The 26,833-nt window shown below is 43.5% G+C and overlaps 1 protein-coding gene across 1 annotated transcript in view; it reads right to left on the reverse strand.

Annotated features, from left to right (window-relative positions):
• The window catches only part of LOC134934622 (dynein axonemal heavy chain 3-like), a 1,803,147-nt gene that overhangs the window by 394,772 nt on the left and 1,381,542 nt on the right, over positions 1-26,833 (reverse strand). Inside the window, exon 55 of the mRNA XM_063930015.1 lies at positions 5,875-6,057. Coding sequence (XP_063786085.1) covers positions 5,875-6,057 — 183 coding nt within the window. The remainder of the gene's footprint in view (positions 1-5,874; positions 6,058-26,833) is intronic.

Consider the following 26,833-nt stretch of genomic DNA (forward strand, 5'->3'; position numbering starts at 1 on the left):
TCCAACACCACAACTCACAATACCCTGAGCAGGGTTTTTCATCATTTAATCCTGGCCCATACTATGCCCCAAATACTGCACCATCTAGTGCGCAAAGCTCAGAGTTTACTGTATTGCGCAATTTGCCGTGAAACACAGTGAATTTCTTATTGTTGTTATTTGTTGTTAAATAACCACAGTGTGGTCATTGTTTATGCACAACTGTTTGTGCCTTCTTTAATTTTTTTCTATGTTCTGTTTTGTATAGTGTCTACATTAAAGCACTTTTTATTTATTTTTTACACAGTAATAATATACTGCAGGGACACTGTGGTTTATGGTGTTGTATCTACAAGCCTACCAGTGTTTTTTTTTTTTTTTATGCCAATCAAAACTTGTTTGCAAATCTATGCATAACATTCCCATTTGTGCGTAACAGTAGACCATGTTTTCAGTGTTTTCTACATTGTTTCTGCATATATACAAAGTTTGTGGCAATGTGGTTTTTTGGAAAATCATAAATATTGAAACCAAAGATCAAAGGTGGAATACAAAATAAAAAAAACGTAATTCACCAAACATGTTGTGCTGATTCTTAAACACTATTGTACCAGTGCTGCAAGGTTGGACGTAATAGTGTGGCGTATTTGTTCTGCAGCGGCGTTTGAGGCAGTCCCAAACAAAGCACCTTCCACATGTGGGTTTATAACCTCAGGGTCCTGCACAGTCCACTCAGGAAGGAATAGCTCATTTTTCAGTTCACAGATGTTGTGCAGTATTCAGCACGCAGCTACTACATTAGGCATATTCTTTAGGTCCACATCATTGCGCTTCATCAAACAACGCCATCTTCCTTTTAACCTGCCAAAGGCGTTCTCAACCACCATCCTTGCTGAACTCAGGGTGTGAGTATAGGTTTGTTGCTCTGGGGTTAACTGGACCTGTTGGGTGTAGCCTTTCATAATCCAGGGGCGTAAAGGGTATGCAGCATCCCCGATGATGTGGACAGGGATCTCCACCCCATTCACAATCTTTGCACACTCTTTGGGGTACAGCCAGCCTCCCTGGTTCTCCTCTACGATGTTGTACAGGTCAGAATTGGCAAGAACTCGGGAGTCATGAGATCGGCCTGGCCAGCCAATAAACACATCTAGGAAACTAAAGAACAGTAAAATTTAAAAAAGTTAGAATGTAAAACTCACACATGCAACTCATCCCACCACCCCAAAAATAAACACTTACCAATATTTGTGGTCCACAACAGCCTGTAATATGATGGAGTGCCAGCCCTTCCTATTAAAATAGTCAGCATGGTTGTCACGTGGGGCAATAATGGGGATGTGTGTCCCATCAATCGCTCCTCCACACTGCGGATAGCCTCGCTTCACAAATCCTTTGATGGTATCCTGTAAGCGCTGTCCTTGTGGTAGAGATATGAAGCGCTTGTATAAGGTAGATACAATTGCTTTAGTCACCTGGTGGACTATGACACAGCAGGTGGAGATCGCAACACCGAACAAGCATGAGACTGAGCGGTACTCTCCTGGGGTAGCATACCACCACAATGCAATAGCTAATCTCCTGCGTGCCTCGATGGGTCTCCAAACCTGGTGGTCTGCATGTCAAGTGCTGGGGTAAGTAATTCCAGGATGTAGTTAAAGGTTGCACGAGACACACGGAAGTTAGCCATCCACTCCTCATCCTGGTAAGCTTCCACGGTCCTCATAAAGGCTTCTCCGTGCCGGCGATCTCTGGACCAAAATGAGCGGTTAGGGCCCATACTCACGCTCAGGATGGTACTCATCCTGGATGATATGAGGGCTCTCCTCCTGCGCAAATATTGGCGGTGACTAGCAGCCCTATCCAGCATAAATTGCACCCTCCTCCTCCTCATAAAATATATGTGCAGTATACTGCACAGTGTGACAAGCTGCATCATGCTGTCAGTGGCTGTATGAAACATCTGCAAAGCAGAAAGAATCATGAGCTCAGGCATACACACTGGTACTCCGTCGGCCATGACTGCAGCAATGGTGTGAGCAGGCACCACCCCTCCCTTTGTTGACTAGTGTGACCTCATCTATGTGAGCCAGAAAAGGCCATTTCTAATGACATGCATATGCATTTGCAGGGATATCCCGGGATCAGTGTAAATGGGGCTGTTCCGGGTCGATCCCAGGTCTTAGTGCAGTGTGAAAGGGGTCAGTCCCGGGAAAGCATCCTGGGACGCATCCCGGGAAGCATCCCGGGAGTGACCCGGGAGTGCGAGTGTAAAAGAGGTATAAGTGGGTGCTGCAAATCCCTTGTGGCACCATATAAATAAAGGCTAATAATAAAAAATACTAATTTGGGAGGGAGCCAAATGTATGTAAGGATTGAGAAGCGTAAGATATGCCCCACTCTACATATGGAGATACTTATGGACAAATTTTACTGAAAATGTGCCATCATCTCATAATATCACTGGAAAGATGGCGCAGCTAACAGAAGGATACATGTTAATAAGCCCCTGCCTCAGTCCCATAGAAGGCACAACACGTAGTAATGCACAATGCCCTTCTTTTCCTTTGCAAATGTAAAGAATTAGCCCAGTTAGTCTACCTGTCCAGCATTTTGGCAAACCCAACCCATCACAAGGCAGGCAGGTGGCATCTGCAGGCATACACAGACATTTTTTTTTTAAAGCCGCAATAAAAGAAGAAAAGATTTTGTTGATACATTATATATATATATATATATATATTGTTAAGATACTCAGTCTCTGCGCAAACAGTCCAAATGTTTCCAGAGTTAGTTCCTCTCCTGCTTTTAAAACTCCTCCATGTGCCGCTACATCCAGCTCCAAGCCAATGGAGCAGAAAGGTATAGTTGATCTCAGTTTTAGAAGACAAACACAGCATGTATTTAAAAACCGTCACGGCTCTGCTCTGCTCCGTCTCGCTGATAGCACTGCACTGGCTCCGGTTCCAGCAGCTGACGTCACAACGTCCACGGTGTGTAACCACGCCCAGTATATATATCTCAAATCCATAAAGAAAGTACACCTTAAATCCCTTTTCCTAAGCATATTGCTTATCAATTATAACACAGCTCCTACCCTCAATTGTTTGTATTGTGGTGGTCATTCCGAGTTGTTCACTAGCTGCAATTGTTCGCTGTGCAGCGGTAAGGCAAAAAAATGGCACTTATGCGCATGAGTATGCGGCGCAATGCGCATGTGGCACAATGCGCATGCGGGATGTACTTTCACAATGGCCGATGTAGTTTCACACAAGGTGTAGCGAAGCTTTTCAGTCGCACTGCTGGCCGCAAAGTGATTGACATGAAGTGGGCATTTCTGGGTGTCAACTGACCGTTTTCAGGGAGTGTTCGAAAAAACGCAGGCGTGCCAGGAAAAACGCAGGCGTGGCTGGGAGAATGCAGGGCGTGTTTGTGACGACAAACCAGTATTTGAACAGTCTGAAGTGATCGCAAGCACTGAGTAGGTCAGAAGCTACTCTGAAGCTGCACAATTTTTTTTTTGTAGCCGCTCTGCGATCTTTTCATTCGCACTTCTGCTAAGCTAAAATACACTCCCATAGGGCGGCGGCTTAGCGTTTGCACGGCTGCTAAAAACTGCTAGCGAGCTATAGCCACTGAACCTTGATGACTACAGAATAAAACTTCTGTATCTGCTGTATGATCCTTAAGGTAGGTAACACATTTATAACATAACTCACAATAACAAAATGCCGTAGCTGCATGTCAAAGTTTTATCGAATTTGAAAGACTGTACTGCACAAGCAGGTCAACAAAAAGCTTTTTTATAAGATAATAAAATTAAAATAAGTAAGCTCTAGTGGCCTTTCAAATGATTTTATACTTTCATCTGATCCCGGAGTACAAGACGATGTAAAACATTGACTTGTCTCATCTAGGTATATAAATGTCGTTAGATTTTCCTTCTTCATTGCTGAACACTCTGTGATGCAGTGCCTGTGAGATGACTGTTCATACTGTGTGGTCTCCATAAGGACAAAAGTGGGATAATCCCATTGTTATTTATATTAAATTAGGAAACAACAAAGAATGATGTAATCATTTTACATGAACCAACATGCTCAAGCGCTATCTGCACATATGGACATGATTTTGTTTACACAGGGGTATGCAAGAAATATAGTTTTGGATGAATGTAAGAATAGATTTAAAAAGTAGGCTAACATTAAGCTCAGTCTAGTTAAATGCTATGAAACCAGCCAGTGTTTACGTTTGGTACTTTAATAGGTATACTGGTTTATGTGTGGGTTTGCTATACTGCTGAGTTTTTTTTTTATATATATACTTTGATATGCTCATAGGCAAATGCATGGGGGGTTCCAGTTGCCTGGAAACCTCACCTCTGCTTGGCCAATGGCTCAAATTATGATCATATTAGCCATAGTATATAATATGATTGCTAGAGCTGCCACCATAACATGCAGTTTAAGGTACTGATTAGAGCTGCTACACATACCCAGTGTAGCAGCTTCCTTTACCAAGTTCACTGTGTAAGTGGATCTGAGCACTCAATCAGTGCACCGAGCCAGAGAGTAGCTGCCAAGGAGAAAACACAGGTGCCTTACATGAGGTGGGAAAATATGCGCTTAGAAAGTGCAATTCTGTATACAACTGGTTCTATTATGTTTGTGTATATATTTATAATTCAATGTTTAACTTTTTCCTGACCACTTTATGTTTTTTATATTAGTTAAATATGTTTTATACAGCCTATATGTTAGACCATCTATAGTGTTAATTATTAGTACTGTAATATGTATATACTGTATATTTTCAGGGTCTGTATAGGTTCTTCTACCACTCTACCAGACTTCCACACATGCTCCAGTGTTCCGCAGAGCAGGAGATTTTGGATTGCATTTGGAAATCTTCCTCTAGAAAGCCTGCGTTTGACCCTGATGCCTACTCATTTGTCTAAGCCAAACATGTTTATATACAGATAAAACAGAATATATTTTAATGAAAAGGTGTGGGAGCATGTTGAAGGGTCAGATGGGCATACAAAAAGCATGTGTCAAAAACCGAGGGCATGCTGGGCATGAATGAAGGGCATATAAGGTAAGCACATTTTAATAATACCATTTTTATTTTACCTTTATATTTGTTTCTTACAATTTTGTGCACATAAGTGGAAGTCTTTCTAGTAGTGTGTCACAGCAGAAAACTGTTTGAGAACCATTAAGTTAAACCTCTGTTTGGGTTGTGTGTCAACCTAATGCTGGCGCTCTGATCTCATAATGTGATCTATTACTTTCGACAAAGGTTGATGAAAAAGGGGTCTCTTGTATAAAAAGATGATGCTACGGAAAGTATTATATATCGATTAAGAATTAGGCATAATAGATAATATTGAAATACCATATGGAATGTTTAATCTTTTTTTCCTCTGAAATTTACAAGCCTGTATACCATAGTAGCTGTGTCTTCTGCTCCACCCAGTCTCCTACAAGGGACCATTTCATGTCTAAGCTAATTTGTCTCTAGTGTAGTCTGTGTCTGTGCTTGTACAAGTCCTCAGTACTGTATATCATTGAAACGTAAATTTGCATTCCGTTCTCGAAGTGAAACTTAATATTCTTAGTAAACAAAATGATAAATCCTATAACCCGTCTGGGACCATAATGAGCTAACTTGCAGCAGTTCGCTTTGCTTTTGATCAATAGCCTCCATCATGTCAGCAGCAGGCAATCCTCTGTCTGTCTGATATTCTCTTCTAATTTTAACACACAGTCCACTGCCACAGTTTTTACAAAGACATGTGTGTCCAATTTTCTTGATTGTGTTTTGCCTGATCAATGTTAAATCTAATTTACAATTCTGTCCCCTGTGAAGCTTGCATATGTTATGTCAACATACCTTAATGGCTTTGGCTTCCAGAGCAGCCTTGTTAGCTGTTGCCTCATCTGCTTCAACTAAACTTTTAACTGCTTCCACCTCCAATGTCTCATCTGCAATAATGTTTACCAACTCTACCGTTTCGCTGCTTCGTTCAATCAGCATAGGCTTTAGCTCTGTCAACTCTTGTTGCATGATTGCTATCTGATGAGCCAAAAAAATAAAGACATGGATCAGGATTGCAAACAAATATTACAACAAAACATCACATTCACCTTTTCCAATTAATGTTTTCTCTTCTTCCTGGTAGAACATACTCTGTTTATAGGGACATATTTTTATGCTGAGTCTAACAGTGTAACCAGAGAATGACAAATGCCAGGGGTAGGCAAAATTTTGCTCTCTGAGCGCTTAACATTACAAGCATTGAAAAAAAAAAAATTCCAGTCTGCCATCACCATTTCAATATAAACAAACATTTACAAAAGTACTAAAAATATTGGTGTTTCCCTGCTCATGTTGCCGTTATTTTTTTTTATTGCTCCCAGGGTTGGACTGACCCACAGGGGTACAGGGGGAAACCCCCAGATGGCCCCACTGCCTGGGGGCCCTCCTCCTTTTCTAGGGATCAGGCTCCAGACTGCGCACTAATTATACATTATACATAGCTTACTTTACACTGCACAGGTCTATGGTGTATTTTCTACAGTGCATTGCTGTTATTAATATGGTATATTATCATGCATGCAATGGGAGTATTTACTAGAGATGAGCGGGTTCGGTTTCTTTGAATCCGAACCCGCACGAACTTCACTTTTTTTTTCACGGGTCCGAGCGACTCGGATCTTCCCGCCTTGCTCGGTTAACCCGAGCGCGCCCGAACGTCATCATGACGCTGTCGGATTCTCGCGAGACTCGGATTCTATATAAGGAGCCGCGCGTCGCCGCCATTTTCACACGTGCATTGAGATTGATAGGGAGAGGACGTGGCTGGCGTCCTCTCCATTTAGATTAGATTTAGAAGAGAGAGAGAGAGAGAGATTGCTGTGATACTGTAGATTAGAAGAGAGTGCAGACAGAGTTTAGTGACTGACGACCACAGTGACCAGTGACCACCAGAGACAGTGCAGTTGTTTGTTTTATTTAATATATCCGTTCTCTGCCTGAAAAAAACGATACACAGTCACACAGTGACTCAGTCTGTGTGCACTGCTCAGCCCAGTGTGCTGCACATCAATGTATTGTATATAAACTTATAATTGTGGGGGAGACTGGGGAGCACTGCAGGTTGTTATAGCAGGAGCCAGGAGTACATGATAAATAATATTATATTAAAATTAAACAGTGCACACTTTTGCTGCAGGAGTGCCACTGCCAGTGTGACTAGTGGTGACCAGTGCCTGACCACCAGTATATTAGTAGTATTGTATACTATCTCTTTATCAACCAGTCTATATTAGCAGCAGACACAGTACAGTGCGGTAGTTCACGGCTGTGGCTACCTCTGTGTCGGCACTCGGCAGGCAGTCCGTCCATCCATAATTGTATTATAATATATACCACCTAACCGTGGTTTTTTTTTCATTCTTTATACCGTCGTCATACTAGTTGTTGTTACGAGTATACTACTATCTCTTTATCAACCAGTGTACAGTGCGGTAGTTCACGGCTGTGGCTACCTCTGTGTCGGCACTCGGCAGGCAGTCCGTCCAACCATAATTGTATTATATACCACCTAACCGTGGTTTTTTTTTCATTCTTTATACCGTCGTCATACTAGTTGTTACGAGTATACTACTATCTCTTTATCAACCAGTGTACAGTGCGGTAGTTCACGGCTGTGGCTACCTCTGTGTCGGCACTCGGCAGGCAGTCCGTCCATCCATAATTGTATTATAATATATACCACCTAACCGTGGTTTTTTTTTCATTCTTTATACCGTCGTCATACTAGTTGTTACGAGTATACTACTATCTCTTTATCAACCAGTGTACAGTGCGGTAGTTCACGGCTGTGGCTACCTCTGTGTCGGCACTCGGCAGGCAGTCCGTCCAACCATAATTGTATTATAATATATACCACCTAACCGTGGTTTTTTTTTCATTCTTTATACCGTCGTCATACTAGTTGTTACGAGTATACTACTATCTCTTTATCAACCAGTGTACAGTGCGGTAGTTCACGGCTGTGGCTACCTCTGTGTCGGCACTCGGCAGGCAGTCCGTCCAACCATAATTGTATTATATACCACCTAACCGTGGTTTTTTTTTCATTCTTTATACCGTCGTCATACTAGTTGTTACGAGTATACTACTATCTCTTTATCAACCAGTGTACAGTGCGGTAGTTCACGGCTGTGGCTACCTCTGTGTCGGCACTCGGCAGGCAGTCCGTCCAACCATAATTGTATTATATACCACCTAACCGTGGTTTTTTTTTCATTCTTTATACCGTCGTCATACTAGTTGTTACGAGTATACTACTATCTCTTTATCAACCAGTGTACAGTGCGGTAGTTCACGGCTGTGGCTACCTCTGTGTCGGCACTCGGCAGGCAGTCCGTCCAACCATAATTGTATTATATACCACCTAACCGTGGTTTTTTTTTCATTCTTTATACCGTCGTCATACTAGTTGTTACGAGTATACTACTATCTCTTTATCAACCAGTGTACAGTGCGGTAGTTCACGGCTGTGGCTACCTCTGTGTCGGCACTCGGCAGGCAGTCCGTCCAACCATAATTGTATTATAATATATACCACCTAACCGTGGTTTTTTTTTCATTCTTTATACCGTCGTCATACTAGTTGTTACGAGTATACTACTATCTCTTTATCAACCAGTGTACAGTGCGGTAGTTCACGGCTGTGGCTACATCTGTGTCGGCACTCGGCAGGCAGTCCGTCCAACCATAATTGTATTATAATATATACCACCTAACCGTTGTTTTTTTTTCATTCTTTATACCGTCGTCATACTAGTTGTTACGAGTATACTACTATCTCTTTATCAACCAGTGTACAGTGCGGTAGTTCACGGCTGTGGCTACCTCTGTGTCGGCACTCGGCAGGCAGTCCGTCCATCCATAATTGTATTATATACCACCTAACCATGGTTTTTTTATACCACCTAACCGTGGCAGTCCGTCCATAATTGTATACTAGTATCCAATCCATCCATCTCCATTGTTTACCTGAGGTGCCTTTTAGTTCTGCCTATAAAATATGGAGAACAAAAAAGTTGAGGTTCCAAAATTAGGGAAAGATCAAGATCCACTTCCACCTCGTGCTGAAGCTGCTGCCACTAGTCATGGCCGAGACGATGAAATGCCAGCAACGTCGTCTGCCAAGGCCGATGCCCAATGTCATAGTACAGAGCATGTCAAATCCAAAACACCAAATATCAGAAAAAAAAGGACTCCAAAACCTAAAATAAAATTGTCGTCGGAGAAGCGTAAACTTGCCAATATGCCATTTACCACACGGAGTGGCAAGGAACGGCTGAGGCCCTGGCCTATGTTCATGGCTAGTGGTTCAGCTTCACATGAGGATGGAAGCACTCAGCCTCTCGCTAGAAAACTGAAAAGACTCAAGCTGGCAAAAGCACCGCAAAGAACTGTGCGTTCTTTGAAATCCCAAATCCACAAGGAGAGTCCAATTGTGTCGTTTGCGATGCCTGACCTTCCCAACACTGGACGTGAAGAGCATGCGCCTTCCACTATTTGCATGCCCCCTGCAAGTGCTGGAAGGAGCACCCGCAGTCCAGTTCCTGATAGTCAGATTGAAGATGTCAGTGTTGAAGTACACCAGGATGAGGAGGATATGGGTGTTGCTGGCGCTGGGGAGGAAATTGACCAGGAGGATTCTGATGGTGAGGTGGTTTGTTTAAGTCAGGCACCCGGGGAGACACCTGTTGTCCGTGGGAGGAATATGGCCGTTGACATGCCAGGTGAAAATACCAAAAAAATCAGCTCTTCGGTGTGGAGGTATTTCACCAGAAATGCGGACAACAGGTGTCAAGCCGTGTGTTCCCTTTGTCAAGCTGTAATAAGTAGGGGTAAGGACGTTAACCACCTCGAAACATCCTCCCTTATACGTCACCTGCAGCGCATTCATAATAAGTCAGTGACAAGTTCAAAAACTTTGGGTGACAGCGGATGCAGTCCACTGACCAGTAAATCCCTTCCTCTTGTAACCAAGCTCACGCAAACCACCCCACCAACTCCCTCAGTGTCAATTTCCTCCTTCCCCAGGAATGCCAATAGTCCTGCAGGCCATGTCACTGGCAAGTCTGACGAGTCCTCTCCTGCCTGGAATTCCTCCGATGCATCCTTGCGTGTAACGCCTACTGCTGCTGGCGCTGCTGTTGTTGCCGCTGGGAGTCGATGGTCATCCCAGAGGGGAAGTCGTAAGCCCACTTGTACTACTTCCAGTAAGCAATTGACTGTTCAACAGTCCTTTGCGAGGAAGATGAAATATCACAGCAGTCATCCTACTGCAAAGCGGATAACTGAGTCCTTGACAACTATGTTGGTGTTAGACGTGCGTCCGGTATCCGCCGTTAGTTCACAGGGAACTAGACAATTTATTGAGGCAGTGTGCCCCCGTTACCAAATACCATCTAGGTTCCACTTCTCTAGGCAGGCGATACCGAGAATGTACACGGACGTCAGAAAAAGACTCACCAGTGTCCTAAAAAATGCAGTTGTACCCAATGTCCACTTAACCACGGACATGTGGACAAGTGGAGCAGGGCAGGGTCAGGACTATATGACTGTGACAGCCCACTGGGTAGATGTATGGACTCCCGCCGCAAGAACAGCAGCGGCGGCACCAGTAGCAGCATCTCGCAAACGCCAACTCTTTCCTAGGCAGGCTACGCTTTGTATCACCGCTTTCCAGAATACGCACACAGCTGAAAACCTCTTACGGCAACTGAGGAAGATCATCGCGGAATGGCTTACCCCAATTGGACTCTCCTGTGGATTTGTGGCATCGGACAACGCCAGCAATATTGTGTGTGCATTAAATATGGGCAAATTCCAGCACGTCCCATGTTTTGCACATACCTTGAATTTGGTGGTGCAGAATTTTTTAAAAAACGACAGGGGCGTGCAAGAGATGCTGTCGGTGGCCAGAAAAATTGCGGGACACTTTCGGCGTACAGGCACCACGTACAGAAGACTGAAGCACCACCAAAAACTACTGAACCTGCCCTGCCATCATCTGAAGCAAGAAGTGGTAACGAGGTGGAATTCAACCCTCTATATGCTTCAGAGGTTGGAGGAGCAGCAAAAGGCCATTCAAGCCTATACAATTGAGCACGATATAGGAGATGGAATGCACCTGTCTCAAGTGCAGTGGAGAATGATTTCAACGTTGTGCAAGGTTCTGATGCCCTTTGAACTTGCCACACGTGAAGTCAGTTCAGACACTGCCAGCCTGAGTCAGGTCATTCCCCTCATCAGGCTTTTGCAGAAGAAGCTGGAGGCATTGAAGAAGGAGCTAACACGGAGCGATTCCGCTAGGCATGTGGGACTTGTGGATGCAGCCCTTAATTCGCTTAACAAGGATTCACGGGTGGTCAATCTGTTGAAATCAGAGCACTACATTTTGGCCACCGTGCTCGATCCTAGATTTAAAGCCTACCTTGGATCTCTCTTTCCGGCAGACACAGGTCTGCTGGGGTTGAAAGACCTGCTGGTGACAAAATTGTCAAGTCAAGCGGAACGCGACCTGTCAACATCTCCTCCTTCACATTCTCCCGCAACTGGGGGTGCGAGGAAAAGGCTCAGAATTCCGAGCCCACCCGCTGGCGGTGATGCAGGGCAGTCTGGAGCGACTGCTGATGCTGACATCTGGTCCGGACTGAAGGACCTGACAACGATTACGGACATGTCGTCTACTGTCACTGCATATGATTCTCTCAACATTGATAGAATGGTGGAGGATTATATGAGTGACCGCATCCAAGTAGGCACGTCACACAGTCCGTACTTATACTGGCAGGAAAAAGAGGCAATTTGGAGGCCCTTGCACAAACTGGCTTTATTCTACCTAAGTTGCCCTCCCACAAGTGTGTACTCCGAAAGAGTGTTTAGTGCCGCCGCTCACCTTGTCAGCAATCGGCGTACGAGGTTACATCCAGAAAATGTGGAGAAGATGATGTTCATTAAAATGAATTATAATCAATTCCTCCGCGGAGACATTGACCAGCAGCAATTGCCTCCACAAAGTACACAGGGAGCTGAGATGGTGGATTCCAGTGGGGACGAATTGATAATCTGTGAGGAGGGGGATGTACACGGTGATATATCGGAGGGTGAAGATGAGGTGGACATCTTGCCTCTGTAGAGCCAGTTTGTGCAAGGAGAGATTAATTGCTTCTTTTTTGGGGGGGGTCCAAACCAACCCGTCATATCAGTCACAGTCGTGTGGCAGACCCTGTCACTGAAATGATGGGTTGGTTAAAGTGTGCATGTCCTGTTTTGTTTATACAACATAAGGGTGGGTGGGAGGGCCCAAGGATAATTCCATCTTGCACCTCTTTTTTCTTTTCTTTTTCTTTGCATCATGTGCTGATTGGGGAGGGTTTTTTGGAAGGGACATCCTGCGTGACACTGCAGTGCCACTCCTAGATGGGCCCGGTGTTTGTGTCGGCCACTAGGGTCGCTAATCTTACTCACACAGCTACCTCATTGCGCCTCTTTTTTTCTTTGCGTCATGTGCTGTTTGGGGAGGGTTTTTTGGAAGGGACATCCTGCGTGACACTGCAGTGCCACTCCTAGATGTGCCCGGTGTTTGTGTCGGCCACTAGGGTCGCTAATCTTACTCACACAGCTACCTCATTGCGCCTCTTTTTTTCTTTGCGTCATGTGCTGTTTGGGGAGGGTTTTTTGGAAGGGGCATCCTGCGTGACACTGCAGTGCCACTCCTAGATGTGCCCGGTGTTTGTGTCGGCCACTAGGGTCGCTAATCTTACTCACACAGTCAGCTACCTCATTGCGCCTCTTTTTTTCTTTGCGTCATGTGCTGTTTGGGGAGGGTTTTTTGGAAGGGCCATCCTGCGTGACACTGCAGTGCCACTCCTAGATGGGCCCGGTGTTTGTGTCGGCCACTAGGGTCGCTAATCTTACTCACACAGCTACCTCATTGCGCCTCTTTTTTTCTTTGCGTCATGTGCTGTTTGGGGAGGGTTTTTTGGAAGGGACATCCTGCGTGACACTGCAGTGCCACTCCTAGATGGGCCCGGTGTTTGTGTCGGCCACTAGGGTCGCTTATCTTACTCACACAGCGACCTCGGTGCAAATTTTAGGACTAAAAATAATATTGTGAGGTGTGAGGTATTCAGAATAGACTGAAAATGAGTGTAAATTATGGTTTTTGAGGTTAATAATACTTTGGGATCAAAATGACCCCCAAATTCTATGATTTAAGCTGTTTTTTTAGTGTTTTTGGAAAAAAACACCCGAATCCAAAACACACCCGAATCCGACAAAAATAATTCGGTGAGGTTTTGCCAAAACGCGTTCGAACCCAAAACACGGCCGCGGAACCGAACCCAAAACCAAAACACAAAACCCGAAAAATTTCAGGCGCTCATCTCTAGTATTTACTATATATTTATCAAGGGGCACAGACTATGCCATCTCTAATGGTTAGGCAAACAAATGTGGCAGCTCTCCACATCCCCTCTGGGGACTGGCCACACGCCTAAACATGGACCTCTATCACTGCATTCCCCTGGTAGGCCCTTCATGCCCCAGTCCAACACAGATTGCTCCCCTGTACACGCTACTATATTTCTAACTAGCTGAAGTACACGGCTTAGCCTGGGTTTAAATCTTAAAGTTATTAATTTATCAATGAGTTGAATGTAACGGTCAACATTTTAAAAATGCTTAGCAGCTCTTCCAACACACCCATGAGGTGGCTGCCTGGTGTGTTCATTGTTTTTGTTGGTGTTGGTTTGTGATGTCACTAGTAGCCTTAATCCCTTTCTGTTCAGTTTTGTAATCACTTTTACATTGCGAGATGGGCTTAAAGTTTTCCTTCTGTTATCAATGTTGCTATTCCATGGCTTTTTAGTATGCAATATTTTTTGTCTTCCCACCTTCATTTCTGCCAGTTATTTTAGTTAATTGATTTATGGTTATTTCAGTCAGTTATTTCAGGTCATTGAATTATGTTTTTTTTCTGTAATTCATTCAATTTTCATCCAAATCAGTGAAGAGGGCATATTTTAATTTTGAAGGGCAAAATTTAAGACATGATGTATCACTACAACTACTGTAGCTGTAGTGATACATCATGTACAGTATACAATTTTGCCCTGATTAGGTGCATTGTGCTAGAGTGATCACTAAGAGAATCTGGAGAATTACTATAGAAATCTGTTGCTGTATGTATGTATGTATGTATGTATATATATATATATATATATATACACTAGTGATGAGCGGGTTCGGTTCCTCGGAATCCGAACCCCCCCGAACTTCATCCATTTTACACGGGTCCGAGGCACACTTGGATTCTCCCGTATGGCTCGGTTAACCCGAGCGCGCCCGAACGTCATCATCCCGCTGTCGGATTCTCGCGAGATTCGGATTCTATATGAGGAGCCGCGCGTCGCCGCCATTTTTCACTCGTGTATTGGAAATGATAGTGAGAGGACGTGGCTGGCATCCTCTCACTTTGTTTCAGGGGGCTGCAAATATCTTTATTCTGGGGACCAGCAGTATTATAGGAGGAGTACAGTGCAGAGTTTTGCTGACCAGTGACCACCAGTATTATACGTTCTCTGCCTGAAAAACGCTCCATATCTGTGCTCAGTGTGCTGCATATATCTGTGCTCACACTGCTTTATTGTGGGGACTGGGGACCAGCAGTATTATATAGGAGGAGTACAGTGCAGAGTTTTGCTGACCAGTGACCACCAGTATTATACGTTCTCTGCCTGAAAAACGCTCCATATCTGTGCTGCATTGTAGTATATATATAGTAGGAGTACAGTGCATAATTTTGCTGACCACCAGTATATAATATATAGGAGTACGGTACAGAAGGCCACTGCTCTACCTACCTCTGTGTCGTCAAGTATACTATCCATCCATACCTGTGGTGCATTTCAGTTTTGCACAGTTTGCTGACCACCAGTATATAATATATAGCAGTACGGTACAGTAGGCCACTGTTCTACCTACCTCTGTGTTGTCAAGTATACTATCCATCCATACCTGTGGTGCATTTCAGTTTTGCACAGTTTGCTGACCACCAGTATATAATATATAGCAGTACGGTACAGAAGGCCACTGCTCTCCCTTCCTCTGTGTTGTCAAGTATACTATCCATCCATACCTGTGGTGCATTTCAGTTTTGCACAGTTTGCTGACCACCAGTATATAATATATAGCAGTACGGTACAAAAGGCCACTGCTTTACCTACCTCTGTGTCGTCAACTATACTATCCATCCATACCTGTGGTGCATTTCAGTTTTGCACAGTTTGCTGACCACCAGTATATAATATATAGCAGTATGGTACAGTAGGCCACTGCTTTACCTACCTCTGTGTCGTCAAGTATACTATCCATCCATACCTGTGGTGCATTTCAGTTTTGCACAGTTTGCTGACCACCAGTATATAATATATAGCAGTACGGTACAGTAGGCCACTGCTCTACCTTCCTCTGTGTCGTCAAGTATACTATCTATTCATACCTGTGGTGCATTTCAGTTTTGCACAGTTTGCTGACTACCAGTATATAATATTTAGCAGTACGGTACAGTAGGCTACTGCTCTACCTACCTCTGTGTCATCAAGTATACTATCCATCCATACCTGTGGTGCATTTCAGTTTTGCACAGTTTGCTGACCACCAGTGTATAATATATAGCAGTACGGTACAGTAGGCCACTGCTCTACCTACCTCTGTGTCGTCAAGTATACTATCCATCCATACCTGTGGTGCATTTCAGTTTTGCACAGTTTGCTGACCACCAGTATATAATATATAGCAGTATGGTACAGAAGGCCACTGCTCTACCTACCTCTGTGTTGTCAAGTATACTATCCATCCATACCTGTGGTGCATTTCAGTTTTGCACAGTTTGCTGACCACCAGTATATAATATATAGCAGTACGGTACAGTAGGCCACTGCTCTACCTACCTCTGTGTCATCAAGTATACTATCCAACCATACCTGTGGTGCATTTCAGTTTTGCACAGTTTGCTGACCACTAGTATATAATATATAGCAGTACGGTACAGTAGGCCACTGCTCTACCTTCCTCTGTGTTGTCAAGTATACTATCCACCCATACCTGTGGTGCATTTCAGTTTTCCACAGTTTGCTGACCACCAGTATATAATATATAGCAGTACGGTACAGAAGGCCACTGCTCTACCTTCCTCTGTGTTGTCAAGTATACTATCCATCCATACCTGTGGTGCATTTCAGTTTTGCACAGTTTGCTGACCACCAGTATATAATATATAGCAGTACGGTACAGTAGGTCACTGCTCTACCTACCTCTGTGTCGTCAAGTATACTATCCATCCATACCTGTGGTGCATTTCAGTTTTGCACAGTTTGCTGACCACCAGTATATAATATATAGCAGTACGGTACAGTAGGCCACTGCTCTACCTACCTCTGTGTCGTCAAGTATACTATCCATCCATACCTGTGGTGCATTTCAGTTTTGCACAGTTTGCTGACCACCAGTATATAATATATAGCAGTACGGTACAGAAGGCCACTGCTCTACCTTCCTCTGTGTTGTCAAGTATACTATCCATCCATACCTGTGGTGCATTTCAGTTTTGCACAGTTTGCTGACCACCAGTATATAATATATAGCAGTACGGTACAGTAGGTCACTGCTCTACCTACCTCTGTGTCGTCAAGTATACTATCCTTCCATACCTGTGGTGCATTTCAGTTTTGCACAGTTTGCTGACCACCAGTATATAATATATAGCAGTACGGTACAGTAGGCCACTGCTCTACCTACCTCTGTGTCGTCAAGTATACTATCCATCCATACCTGTGGTCAGTGTCGGACTGGGACATGAAGGGCCCACCGAGGGAATGCAGTGATAGGGGCCCATACTTAAGGGTGTGGCCAGCCTACAATGGGGGTGTGGCCAGCCTCTAGAGAGGCTTGAAATACACAATAGTCTAGGTGCATTTCAGTTTTGCACAGTTTGCTGACCACCAGTATATAATATATAGCAGTACGGTACAGTAGGCCACTGCTCTACCTTCCTCTGTGTTGTCAAGTATACTATCCATCCATACCTGTGGTGCATTTCAGTTTTGCACAGTTTGCTGACCACCAGTATATAATATATAGCAGTACGGTACAGTAGGCCACTGCTCTACCTACCTCTGTGTCATCAAGTATACTATCCATCCATACCTGTGGTGCATTTAAATTTTGCACAGTTTGCTGACCACCAGTATATAATATATAGCAATACGGTACAGTAGGCCACTGCTCTACCTACCTCTGTGTCGTCAAGTATACTATCCATCCATACCTGTGGTGCATTTCAGTTGTGCGTATTATATATATTAGTAGGCCATTGCTATTGATACTGGCATATAATTCCACACATTAAAAAATGGAGAACAAAAATGTGGAGGGTAAAATAGGGAAAGATCAAGATCCACTTCCACCTCGTGCTGAAGCTACTGCCACTAGTCATGGCCGAGACGATGAAATGCCATCAACAAAAGTTTAGTAAAATGACCCAAAAATCAAAATTAAAAGCGTCTGAGGAGAAGCGTAAACTTGCCAATATGCCATTTACGACACGGAGTGGCAAGGAACGGCTGAGGCCCTGGCCTATGTTCATGGCTAGTGGTTCAGCTTCACATGAGGATGGAAGCACTCATCTTCTCGCTAGAAAAATGAAAAGACTTAAGCTGGCAAAAGCACAGCAAAGAACTGTGCATTCTTCTAAATCACAAATCCCCAAGGAGAGTCCAATTGTGTCGGCTGCGATGCCTGACCTACCCAACACTGGACGGGAAGAGGTGGCGCCTTCCACCATTTGCACGCCCCCTGCAAGTGCTGGAAGGAGCACCCGCAGTCCAGTTCCTGATAGTAAAATTGAAGATGTCACTGTTGAAGTACACCAGGATGAGGATATGGGTGTTGCTGGCGCTGAGGAGGAAATTGACAAGGAGGATTCTGATGGTGAGGTAGTTTGTTTAAGTCAGGCACCCGGGGAGACACCTGTTGTCCGTGGGATGAATATGGCCATTGACATGCCTGGTCAAAATACAAAAAAAATCACCTATTCGGTGTGGAATTATTTTAACACAAATGCGGACAACTGGTGTCAAGCCGTGTGTTGCCTTTGTCAAGCTGTAATAAGTAGGGGTAAGGACGTTAACCACCTTGGAACATCCTCCCTTATACGTCACCTGCAGCGCATTCATCATAAGTCAGTGACAAATTCAAAAACTTTGGATGACAGTGGAAGCAGTCCACTGACCACTAAATCCCTTCCTCTTGTAACCAAGGTCCTGCAAACCACACCACCAACTCCCTCAGTGTCAATTTCCTCCTTACTCAGGAAAGCCAATAGTCCTGCAGGCCATGTCACTGGCAAGTCTGACGAGTCCTCTCCTGCCTGGGATTCCTCCGATGCTTCCTTGAGTGTAACGCCTACTGCTGCTGGCGCTGCTGTTGTTGCTGCTGGGAGTCGATCGTAATCCCAGAGGGGAAGTCGGAAGACCACTTGTACTACTTCCAGTAAGCAATTGACTGTCCAACAGTCCTTTGCAAGGAAGATGAAATATCACAGCAGTCATCCTGATGCAAAGCGGATATCTCAGGCCTTGGCAGCCTGGGCGGTGAGAAACGTGTTTCCGTTATCCACCGTTAATTCACAGGCAACTACCGACTTGATTGAGGTACTGTGTCCCCGGTACCAAATACCATCTAGGTTCCATTTCTCTAGGCAGGCGATACCGAAAATGTACACAGACCTCAGAAAAAGACTCACCAGTGTCCTAAAAAATGCAGTTGTACCCAATGTCCACTTAACCACGGACATGTGGACAAGTGGAGCAGGGCAGACTCAGGACTATATGACTGTGACAGCCCACTGGGTAGATGTATTGCCGCCCGCAGCAAGAACAGCAGCGGCGGCACCAGTAGTAGCATCTCGCAAACGCCAACTCGTTCCTAGGCAGGCTACGCTTTGTATCACCGCTTTCCAGAAGAGGCAGACAGCTGACAACCTCTTACGGAAACTGAGGAACATCATCGCAGAATTGCTTACCCCAAATGGACTCTCCTGGGGATTTGTGACATTGGGCAACGTCAGCAATATTGTGCGTGCATTACATCTGGGCAAATTCCAGCACGTCCCATGTTTTGCACATACATTGAATTTGGTGGTGCAGAATTATTTAAAAATCGACAGGGGCGTGCAAGAGATGCTGTCGGTGGCCTGAAGAATTGCGGGCCACTTTCGGCATTCAGCCACCGCGTGCCGAAGACTGGAGCACCAGCAAACAGTCCTGAACCTGCACTGTCATCATCTGAAGCAAGAGGTGGCAACGAGGTGGAATTCAACCCTCTATATGCTTCAGAGGATGGAGGAGCAGCAAAAGGCCATTCAAGCCTATACATCTGCCTACGATATAGGCAAAGGAGGGGGAATGCACCTGACTCAAGCGCAGTGGAGAATGATTTCAACGTTGTGCAAGGTTCTGCAACCCTTTGAACTTGCCACACGTGAAGTCAGTTCAGCCAGCCTGAGTCAGGTCATTCCCCTCATCAGGCTTTTGCAGAAGAAGCTGGAGACATTGAAGGAGGAGCTAAAACAGAGCGATTCCGCTAGGCATGTGGGACTTGTGGATGGAGCCCTTAATTCACTTAACCAGGATTCACGGGTGGTCAATCTGTTGAAATCAGAGCACTACATTTTGGCCACCATCCTCGATCCTAGATTTAAAACCTACGTTGTATCTCTCTTTCCGGCAGACACAAGTCTGCAGAGGTTCAAAGACCTGCTGGTGAGAAAATTGTCAAGTCAAGCGGAACGTGACCCGTCAACAGCTGCTCCTTCACATTCTCCCGCAACTGGGGGTGCGAGGAAAAGGCTAAGAATTCCGAGCCCACCCGCTGGCGGTGATGCAGGGCAGTCTGGAGCGAGTGCTGACATCTGGTCTGGACTGAAGGACCTGCCAACGATTACTGACATGTCGTCTACTGTCACTGCATATGATTCTCTCACCATTGAAAGAATGGTGGAGGATTATATGAGTGACCACGTCCAAGTAGGTACGTCAGACAGTCCGTACGTATACTGGCAGGAAAAAGAGGCAATTTGGAGGCCCTTGCAGAAACTGACTTTATTTTACCTAAATTGCCCCCCCTCCAGTGTGTACTCCGAAAGAGTGTTTAGTGCAGCCGCTCACCTTGTCAGCAATCGGCGTACGAGGTTACTTCCAGAAAATGTGGAGAAGATGATGTTCATCAAAATGAATTATAATCAATTCCTCCGTGGAGACATTCACCAGCAATTGCCTCCAGAAAGTACACAGGGACCTGAGATGGTGGATTCCAGTGGGGACGAATTAATAATCTGCGAGGAGGGGGATGTACACAGTGAAAGGGGTGAGGAATCGGACGATGAGGAGGAGGTGAACATCTTGCCTCTGTAGAGCCAGTTTGTGCAAGGAGAGATTGATTGCTTCTTTTTTGGTTGGGGCCCAAACCAACCAGTCATTTCAGTCACAGTTGTGTGGCAGACCCTGTCGCTGAAATGATGGGTTTGTTAAAGAGTGCATGTCCTGTTTATACAACATAAGGGTGGGTGGGAGGGCCCAAGGACAATTCCATCTTGCACCTCATTTTCTTTCATTTTTCTTTGCATCATGTGCTGTTTGGGGACTATTTTTTCAAGTCCCATCCTGCCTGACACTGCAGTGCCACTCCTAGATGGGCCAGGTGTTTGTGTCGGCCACTTGTGTCGCTTAGCTTAGCCATCCAGCGACCACAGTGCACCTCTTTTTTTCTTTGCATCATGTGCTGTTTGGGGACTATTTTTTAAATCGACCATCCTGTCTGACACTGCAGTGCCACTCCTAGATGGGCCAGGTGTTTGTGTGGGCCACTTGGGTCGCTTAGCTTAGTCATCCAACGACCTCGGTGCAAATTTTAGGACTAAAAATATATTGTGAGGTGTGAGGTGTTCAGTATAGAGTGGAAATGAGTGGAAATTATGGTTATTGAGGTTAATAATACTATGGGATCAAAATGACCCCCAAATTCTATGATTTAAGCTGTTTTTGAGGGTTTTTTGTAAAAAGCACCCGAATCCAAAACACACCCGAATCCGACAAAAATTTTTCAGGGAGGTTTTCCCAAAACGCGTCCGAATCCAAAACACGGCCGCGGAACCGAATCCAAAACCAAAACACAAAACCCGAAAAATGTCCGGTGCACATCACTAATATACACACACACACACGCACATATATATGCTATGCTACACTGTTTTCCTGGATGCAGACAGAGCCACTATTACACACAGAATATAGGCATGCCACATATCATTTTAATCAGCAGAAGCTGATTGTGCATCTTATTACAATACATGTTCTAGGTCGACGGGTCACAATGTCGACATGAGTTTTTTATGGGGGTTTTGTGTCATTTTCTTCGAAGAGTGACCGGGAACTCGCTTTGCTCGCCATGCTTTGGGCAAGGTGCCTTGCTTTACTACCGCTGAGCTCGGCACAGGTTACCATTCCCAATTGTAGTCCACGTGGATCGTTAAATATGAAAAGGTTAAAAAAAAGAAAAAAATTGAGGAAAACTCATGTCGATCTTTTGACTTGTCAACCTAGAACATTTTGACCTAGAGACCCTGTCGACATTGACCTAGTTTCTGTTGACCAATAGTGGTCGACGTAGTTACTGTCGACCTAGAGACCGGATCCCCTACTGGACATTCCCATGGATACTGGTGCTTTGTTTTACGTTAAATCATTTTACTTCAAATTTCTTAAACACTCCAATCTTTCAACTCATGATGCAACTTTGCTACTTTCAAATCCCTCCCTTGCCCCCCTGCTCCTACATTACCCTTCACCACATACTTTACTACTAGGAGTAGAGATATTACTGTGAGAAATTACAGGTGACCTGAAAGGCAAGAAGTGGTAAGGAAATAATAGTGGTCTTGCAGGAATGGAGTTTTTAAACTGGTATTAGCAAGATTGGGATATTAGTGGGCTGGCAGGGATGTTTGTATATTGAGCATGGGTAGAGTTTTTATAGTGGGATTGGAGGAGTGTACAGCAGAACCCACTGCAGTGGATAGGGAAAGGATGGGTGGCTGACAATATTAGTGAGAGCAGTGGGAACATTGCATTTGTCTGGGATCTGCAGAGAGATGGTGACATTAGGACAGTGGGCTGGGGGAGTGAAGGTGTACTGTTTTTAGCATAGCCTTGCATTAGTGTGGATATTCCTATGGGCTAGAAAACATGGAGGAATGTACAGTATGTTTTTCCAGGAGGTATTCTTTTCAGAATACAACCAGAAGCAAAGCATGTGGTTTCAATAATAGGTTTGATTTTACTTGAAGCATCCTAGTCCATGGAATAAAAAGACAGATATAACATCAGCTTTTTTGTTTTTGATACCAAGTCTATAAGTACTGTAATTATTACATTTAATTGACTGAAAAATAATGACCACATTGCCTGTCTATAATTTAAACAGTGGGCCGTTTGGAGATATTAGAGAATCTGATAGTCAGTATAAACTGTCACTGGAATATTTGTCCTCTCCAACAATTAGCACCATTCTTGCAGTGCTAGATTTTTTGCTAGGAGCTTCTTATCCACTATAACATACTGTAGTTCTTTTATCAGCTTGAAACTTCGGGAACAGATCTGAAAGGATGCCTTTTACCAGCAGAATCTCTTTGGGAAAGTATACTACTCCTGCAGAGGATGCTTCTACTCCCAAGAGTTTTCATCAGGTTTTAATCAGGTTGTCACTGGAAGGAAGGAGTCCCAACAAGTCCTTTATGACTTCTAAAGGCATATTCAGGCCCTGGTTCTCTTAGGCTTTTTAGTTAATGTGGCAATAGAACTGTTGAGTAGTTGTTAGTGAACTGGTGGCAGTAGTTGAAGATGGCCAAAAATCAATTAATACCTTTAAGACCATGGAGGCAAGGCCAACTGACAACTATGAACACCTTTCTGGATCCATGCAGAGTCTTGAAATGGGAACAATATAACCCAGTAAGTACATTTCAGGCTTCTCAAAGATACACTTTCCTAATTTGTTATAGAGATGTTTGGATAAAGACTGGATAGAACCTTGCAGACCAGCTTATGATAAGTCTTCAAATACCGTGAAAGAATGAGGCTGTTGTCAAGCTATGCAACAACACATTGATACAACAACCACTTCTTTGATAAAGTCACGTGTATCTGTGATGAAACGCGTCAGTACTCCTCCCTCTCCCATCACTGATACCGCTGTACATGTCCCACAAGACAAGCTCCAGCCTGTTGCCCACTTTATTTCCAGCGGGCACTTGCACTTATCCCCGGCTTCCGAGCCAGGGAAAACATCATCTCCGATGGAACACCATTGGTAGCAGTGAGTTACCCATTCCCAGTGGGACTGCACGGCGCACCATAATGCACAGCTTACTACAGCAAGACATCTATTTCTAGTGGAACAGCATGGCACACTACAGCACGCAGCACACCTCCAGCACAAGATGGGAACTGGCAACATCATGGAGTTAGCCCGAGGATGCTTAGGCTATACCAGCCACCCGGGAGGTAACCTTTCCAATCATTGGGGCAGATGTATTAAGCCTGGAGATGGCATAAGGAAGTGATAATGCAGTGATATGTGCAAGGTGATAAAAGCACCAGCCAGTCAGCTCCTAATTGTTAATTTACATATTGGAGCTGATTGGCTGGTGCATTTATCACCTTGCACATATCACTGATTTATCACTTCCTTATGCCTTCTCCAGGTTAATACATCTGCCCCATTGATCGCTGCACCCACATCAGCTGTGGTCCCTTCGCTTATACAGCGCACATATGATGTGTCTCACTTACCGCTACTAATATTTGCATTGTTTAAAAGTGATTATTTTTTTCACCTTCACTACGAGCCAGCTTGTTTCATGTAACTAAAATTTGGATACTTTTTAACACACTTAGAAACTGTTACAAGATTTGGCTGCAAACAGCCTCAGCCCGCTACAATTGTATCTTTTAAACAAAAGCTGGGGATATATGCATTGACTTTATTATAGCTGGTATAGTGCCTCTAAATTGGAATTAATTGTCAGCCAACTCAGCCATTTACAAAATATTTTTTGGAGCAGGACTTTCAGTGCAACTCAATTAGTAACTCAAACTGAATGACGGAGGGGACTTTAGCACTATAGGTGTGCAACGTATATATCTGTGTTTATGTCATTTTATGCTATTTTTATCTATACAGTTGTTTTATATTAAAACCATTGACTTGTATTTCCGGCTCTCGTGTTATCTACTAATTTGTTATTTAACACCATCTCTTGGTCCCACGGGCACTGCAGTTTTTCCATTATTCTTATTTCCACATTGGTACAACAGGCCTAACAAAATTAATTCACTTTTTCTGGAACACAGCATTACCAGGCATGATCAGGTATAAGTAGTGACCATCCCAGGTGTTAAATGCACTCTGCCATTCATTCCCTTTTATAATCCTGATCAGATTATTGGCACCATAGAGATCCACCTTGGTGAGTATTTCCTCACCCTTTATTCTGTCATAAAGCTCTGGAATTAGGGTAATGGGTAGCAATCCTTGATTGTTATAGCATTCAGACCCCAGTTATCGATGTACAACCTGAGTCCTCCACATCTTTTCCTTTTTTTTCTTTTTAACAAGAAGAACCTTTTTTTCTTTTTAACAAGAAGAAGTAGGACACTGTTGGAGAATTGGATGAATTCCCATTCTAAATTCTCATTGAAGTACTCAGCCATAGACTGAGTCTCAGATAATGATAGTGGAAATACTCGGCCCCATGGAGGGATTTTCCCTGGTATGAGATTAATTGGACAATCCCATTCCCTGTGTTGTGGGAGTTTCTCCATAACCTGTTTGCTAAAGACATCAGCAAAGGATTGATAGGTGACGGGTAAGGAAGTGTGTTGCTCTGTCTCAGGTGTTAGGTTAAGCTTGCAAAATGGGGTATAATGGGGTGGATACAATTCTTTATAACCTGCTAACCCCAGGATAGAATTTGAAGGTTTTGTCAGTCCAAGGCTGGAAACTGTTGGCTTAATCTGGGCAACCTGAGGATTATTGATTTATGGAATCATATTTATGAATATTAATATTTAATATCACATATGGTATTTAATATATGGATATATTTTAATTAATATGCATTTATCATATATATATATATATATATATATATATATATATATATGCAAATATATTATGTCAGGCTTACAAACTAATTGGATGATAAATATATGCAGTCCTTATACATATGACTTATGAAATTAAGATTCCTTAAAGAGAGTTCAAGCTTGAATATTACCGCTCTTTTTATATGATTATTTATTTACAGGCAGATCAAATCGTACAGAACAAGATATACACAGTAGTGATACATATACTAATTATTTACCTATGCTTCCTTAGTTATATAACATAAAACAACATGACATAAGTTTCACAAACAGTTTAATTACTAACATAAAGTGTATACTTGCAAGTTACAAATCCTTTCCTTCTGCATCTCTCCTTCCCCTCTTCATGACTTCTTCTCTTCCTGACTGACGTCCTTCTCTCCTTCTGAACACTCTACCACTGACTGACTCAAGTATATATGCCTATACTGTTAACCATCTGCTGGTATATTCTCATATTGTTCTCATTGTAAAAGATAATTATAAATTTGCCAGATTCCAAGGTGTCGTAAAACAAACATTGATCTGAGCTGTCGTGTCCTGTTCATGGAGGCATGGTGTCATAAAATGTTACTTCCTTCATCATCAAAGTTCTTACTATTTCCCTGTAAATATTATCACTTGGTTTGGGGGTTACAGTTTCAATAGATCTTCTGTTGTCATTGTCACTGGCCTGCAATATACAGTAACTAGACAATACAGTAGGCCAGCTAGTTTATAATTGCCAAAGGCAATTTGAACTTTGATTCCAATCTACTGTAAGCACATCTGTGAATTCCAGTGTCCAAGTGACCAAAAGAGCTCTCAGCCACATACCTATTATCATTTATGGCCTAAAACCTTTTCTCTACAATGACTCTTGATCTTACTGTAAAACACAAATATATATATACAGTATACACAAAATGTAGTTTTGTAAATTACTTAAACATTTAACTTATACATATACAAACCTAATTCAGCTATCTCTTACTATATATATCCACTATACTAGTCACTATGGTTACATCCCTTATTGATAATTAATTATATTTTAATTCAGACAATATCTATTGCCCTAATATTTTACTAAGTGCGGACAATTACCCATATGGCAACAGGATAGTATAATTGATAGCTGTAGGAATGATCAAAATAATGAAAAAAAACCTCTTTATGAAGAGCCCCAAGTCTGATGGAAAATGGTTTGGTCTAGTGCAGGAATTCTATTGCAGTAGACCAATATGAGGTAGATGGGTATCTGAATCAGTTCTGTAGAAAGATTCAGCTTTTTTACAGCTTTGGCCATAATAAAATTCACTACAGCCACAGAATCTATGAAAACCTCAATTGACCTAATGATGTTTGAAAGTCACAGTTGTACTGGAATAGAAAAGGATGATTTAGCTCCAGATTGGGGAGTGGTTATAACTGTACCTATCAACATCTCTCCTGTGATCATTAGTCTATTTTGTTTCCCAAACATTTTGGGCACAAAGCAAGAAGGTGCCCTG

The sequence above is a fragment of the Pseudophryne corroboree genome, chromosome 6 (genome assembly GCF_028390025.1).
Source record: "Pseudophryne corroboree isolate aPseCor3 chromosome 6, aPseCor3.hap2, whole genome shotgun sequence".
NCBI lineage: Eukaryota > Metazoa > Chordata > Amphibia > Anura > Myobatrachidae > Pseudophryne > Pseudophryne corroboree.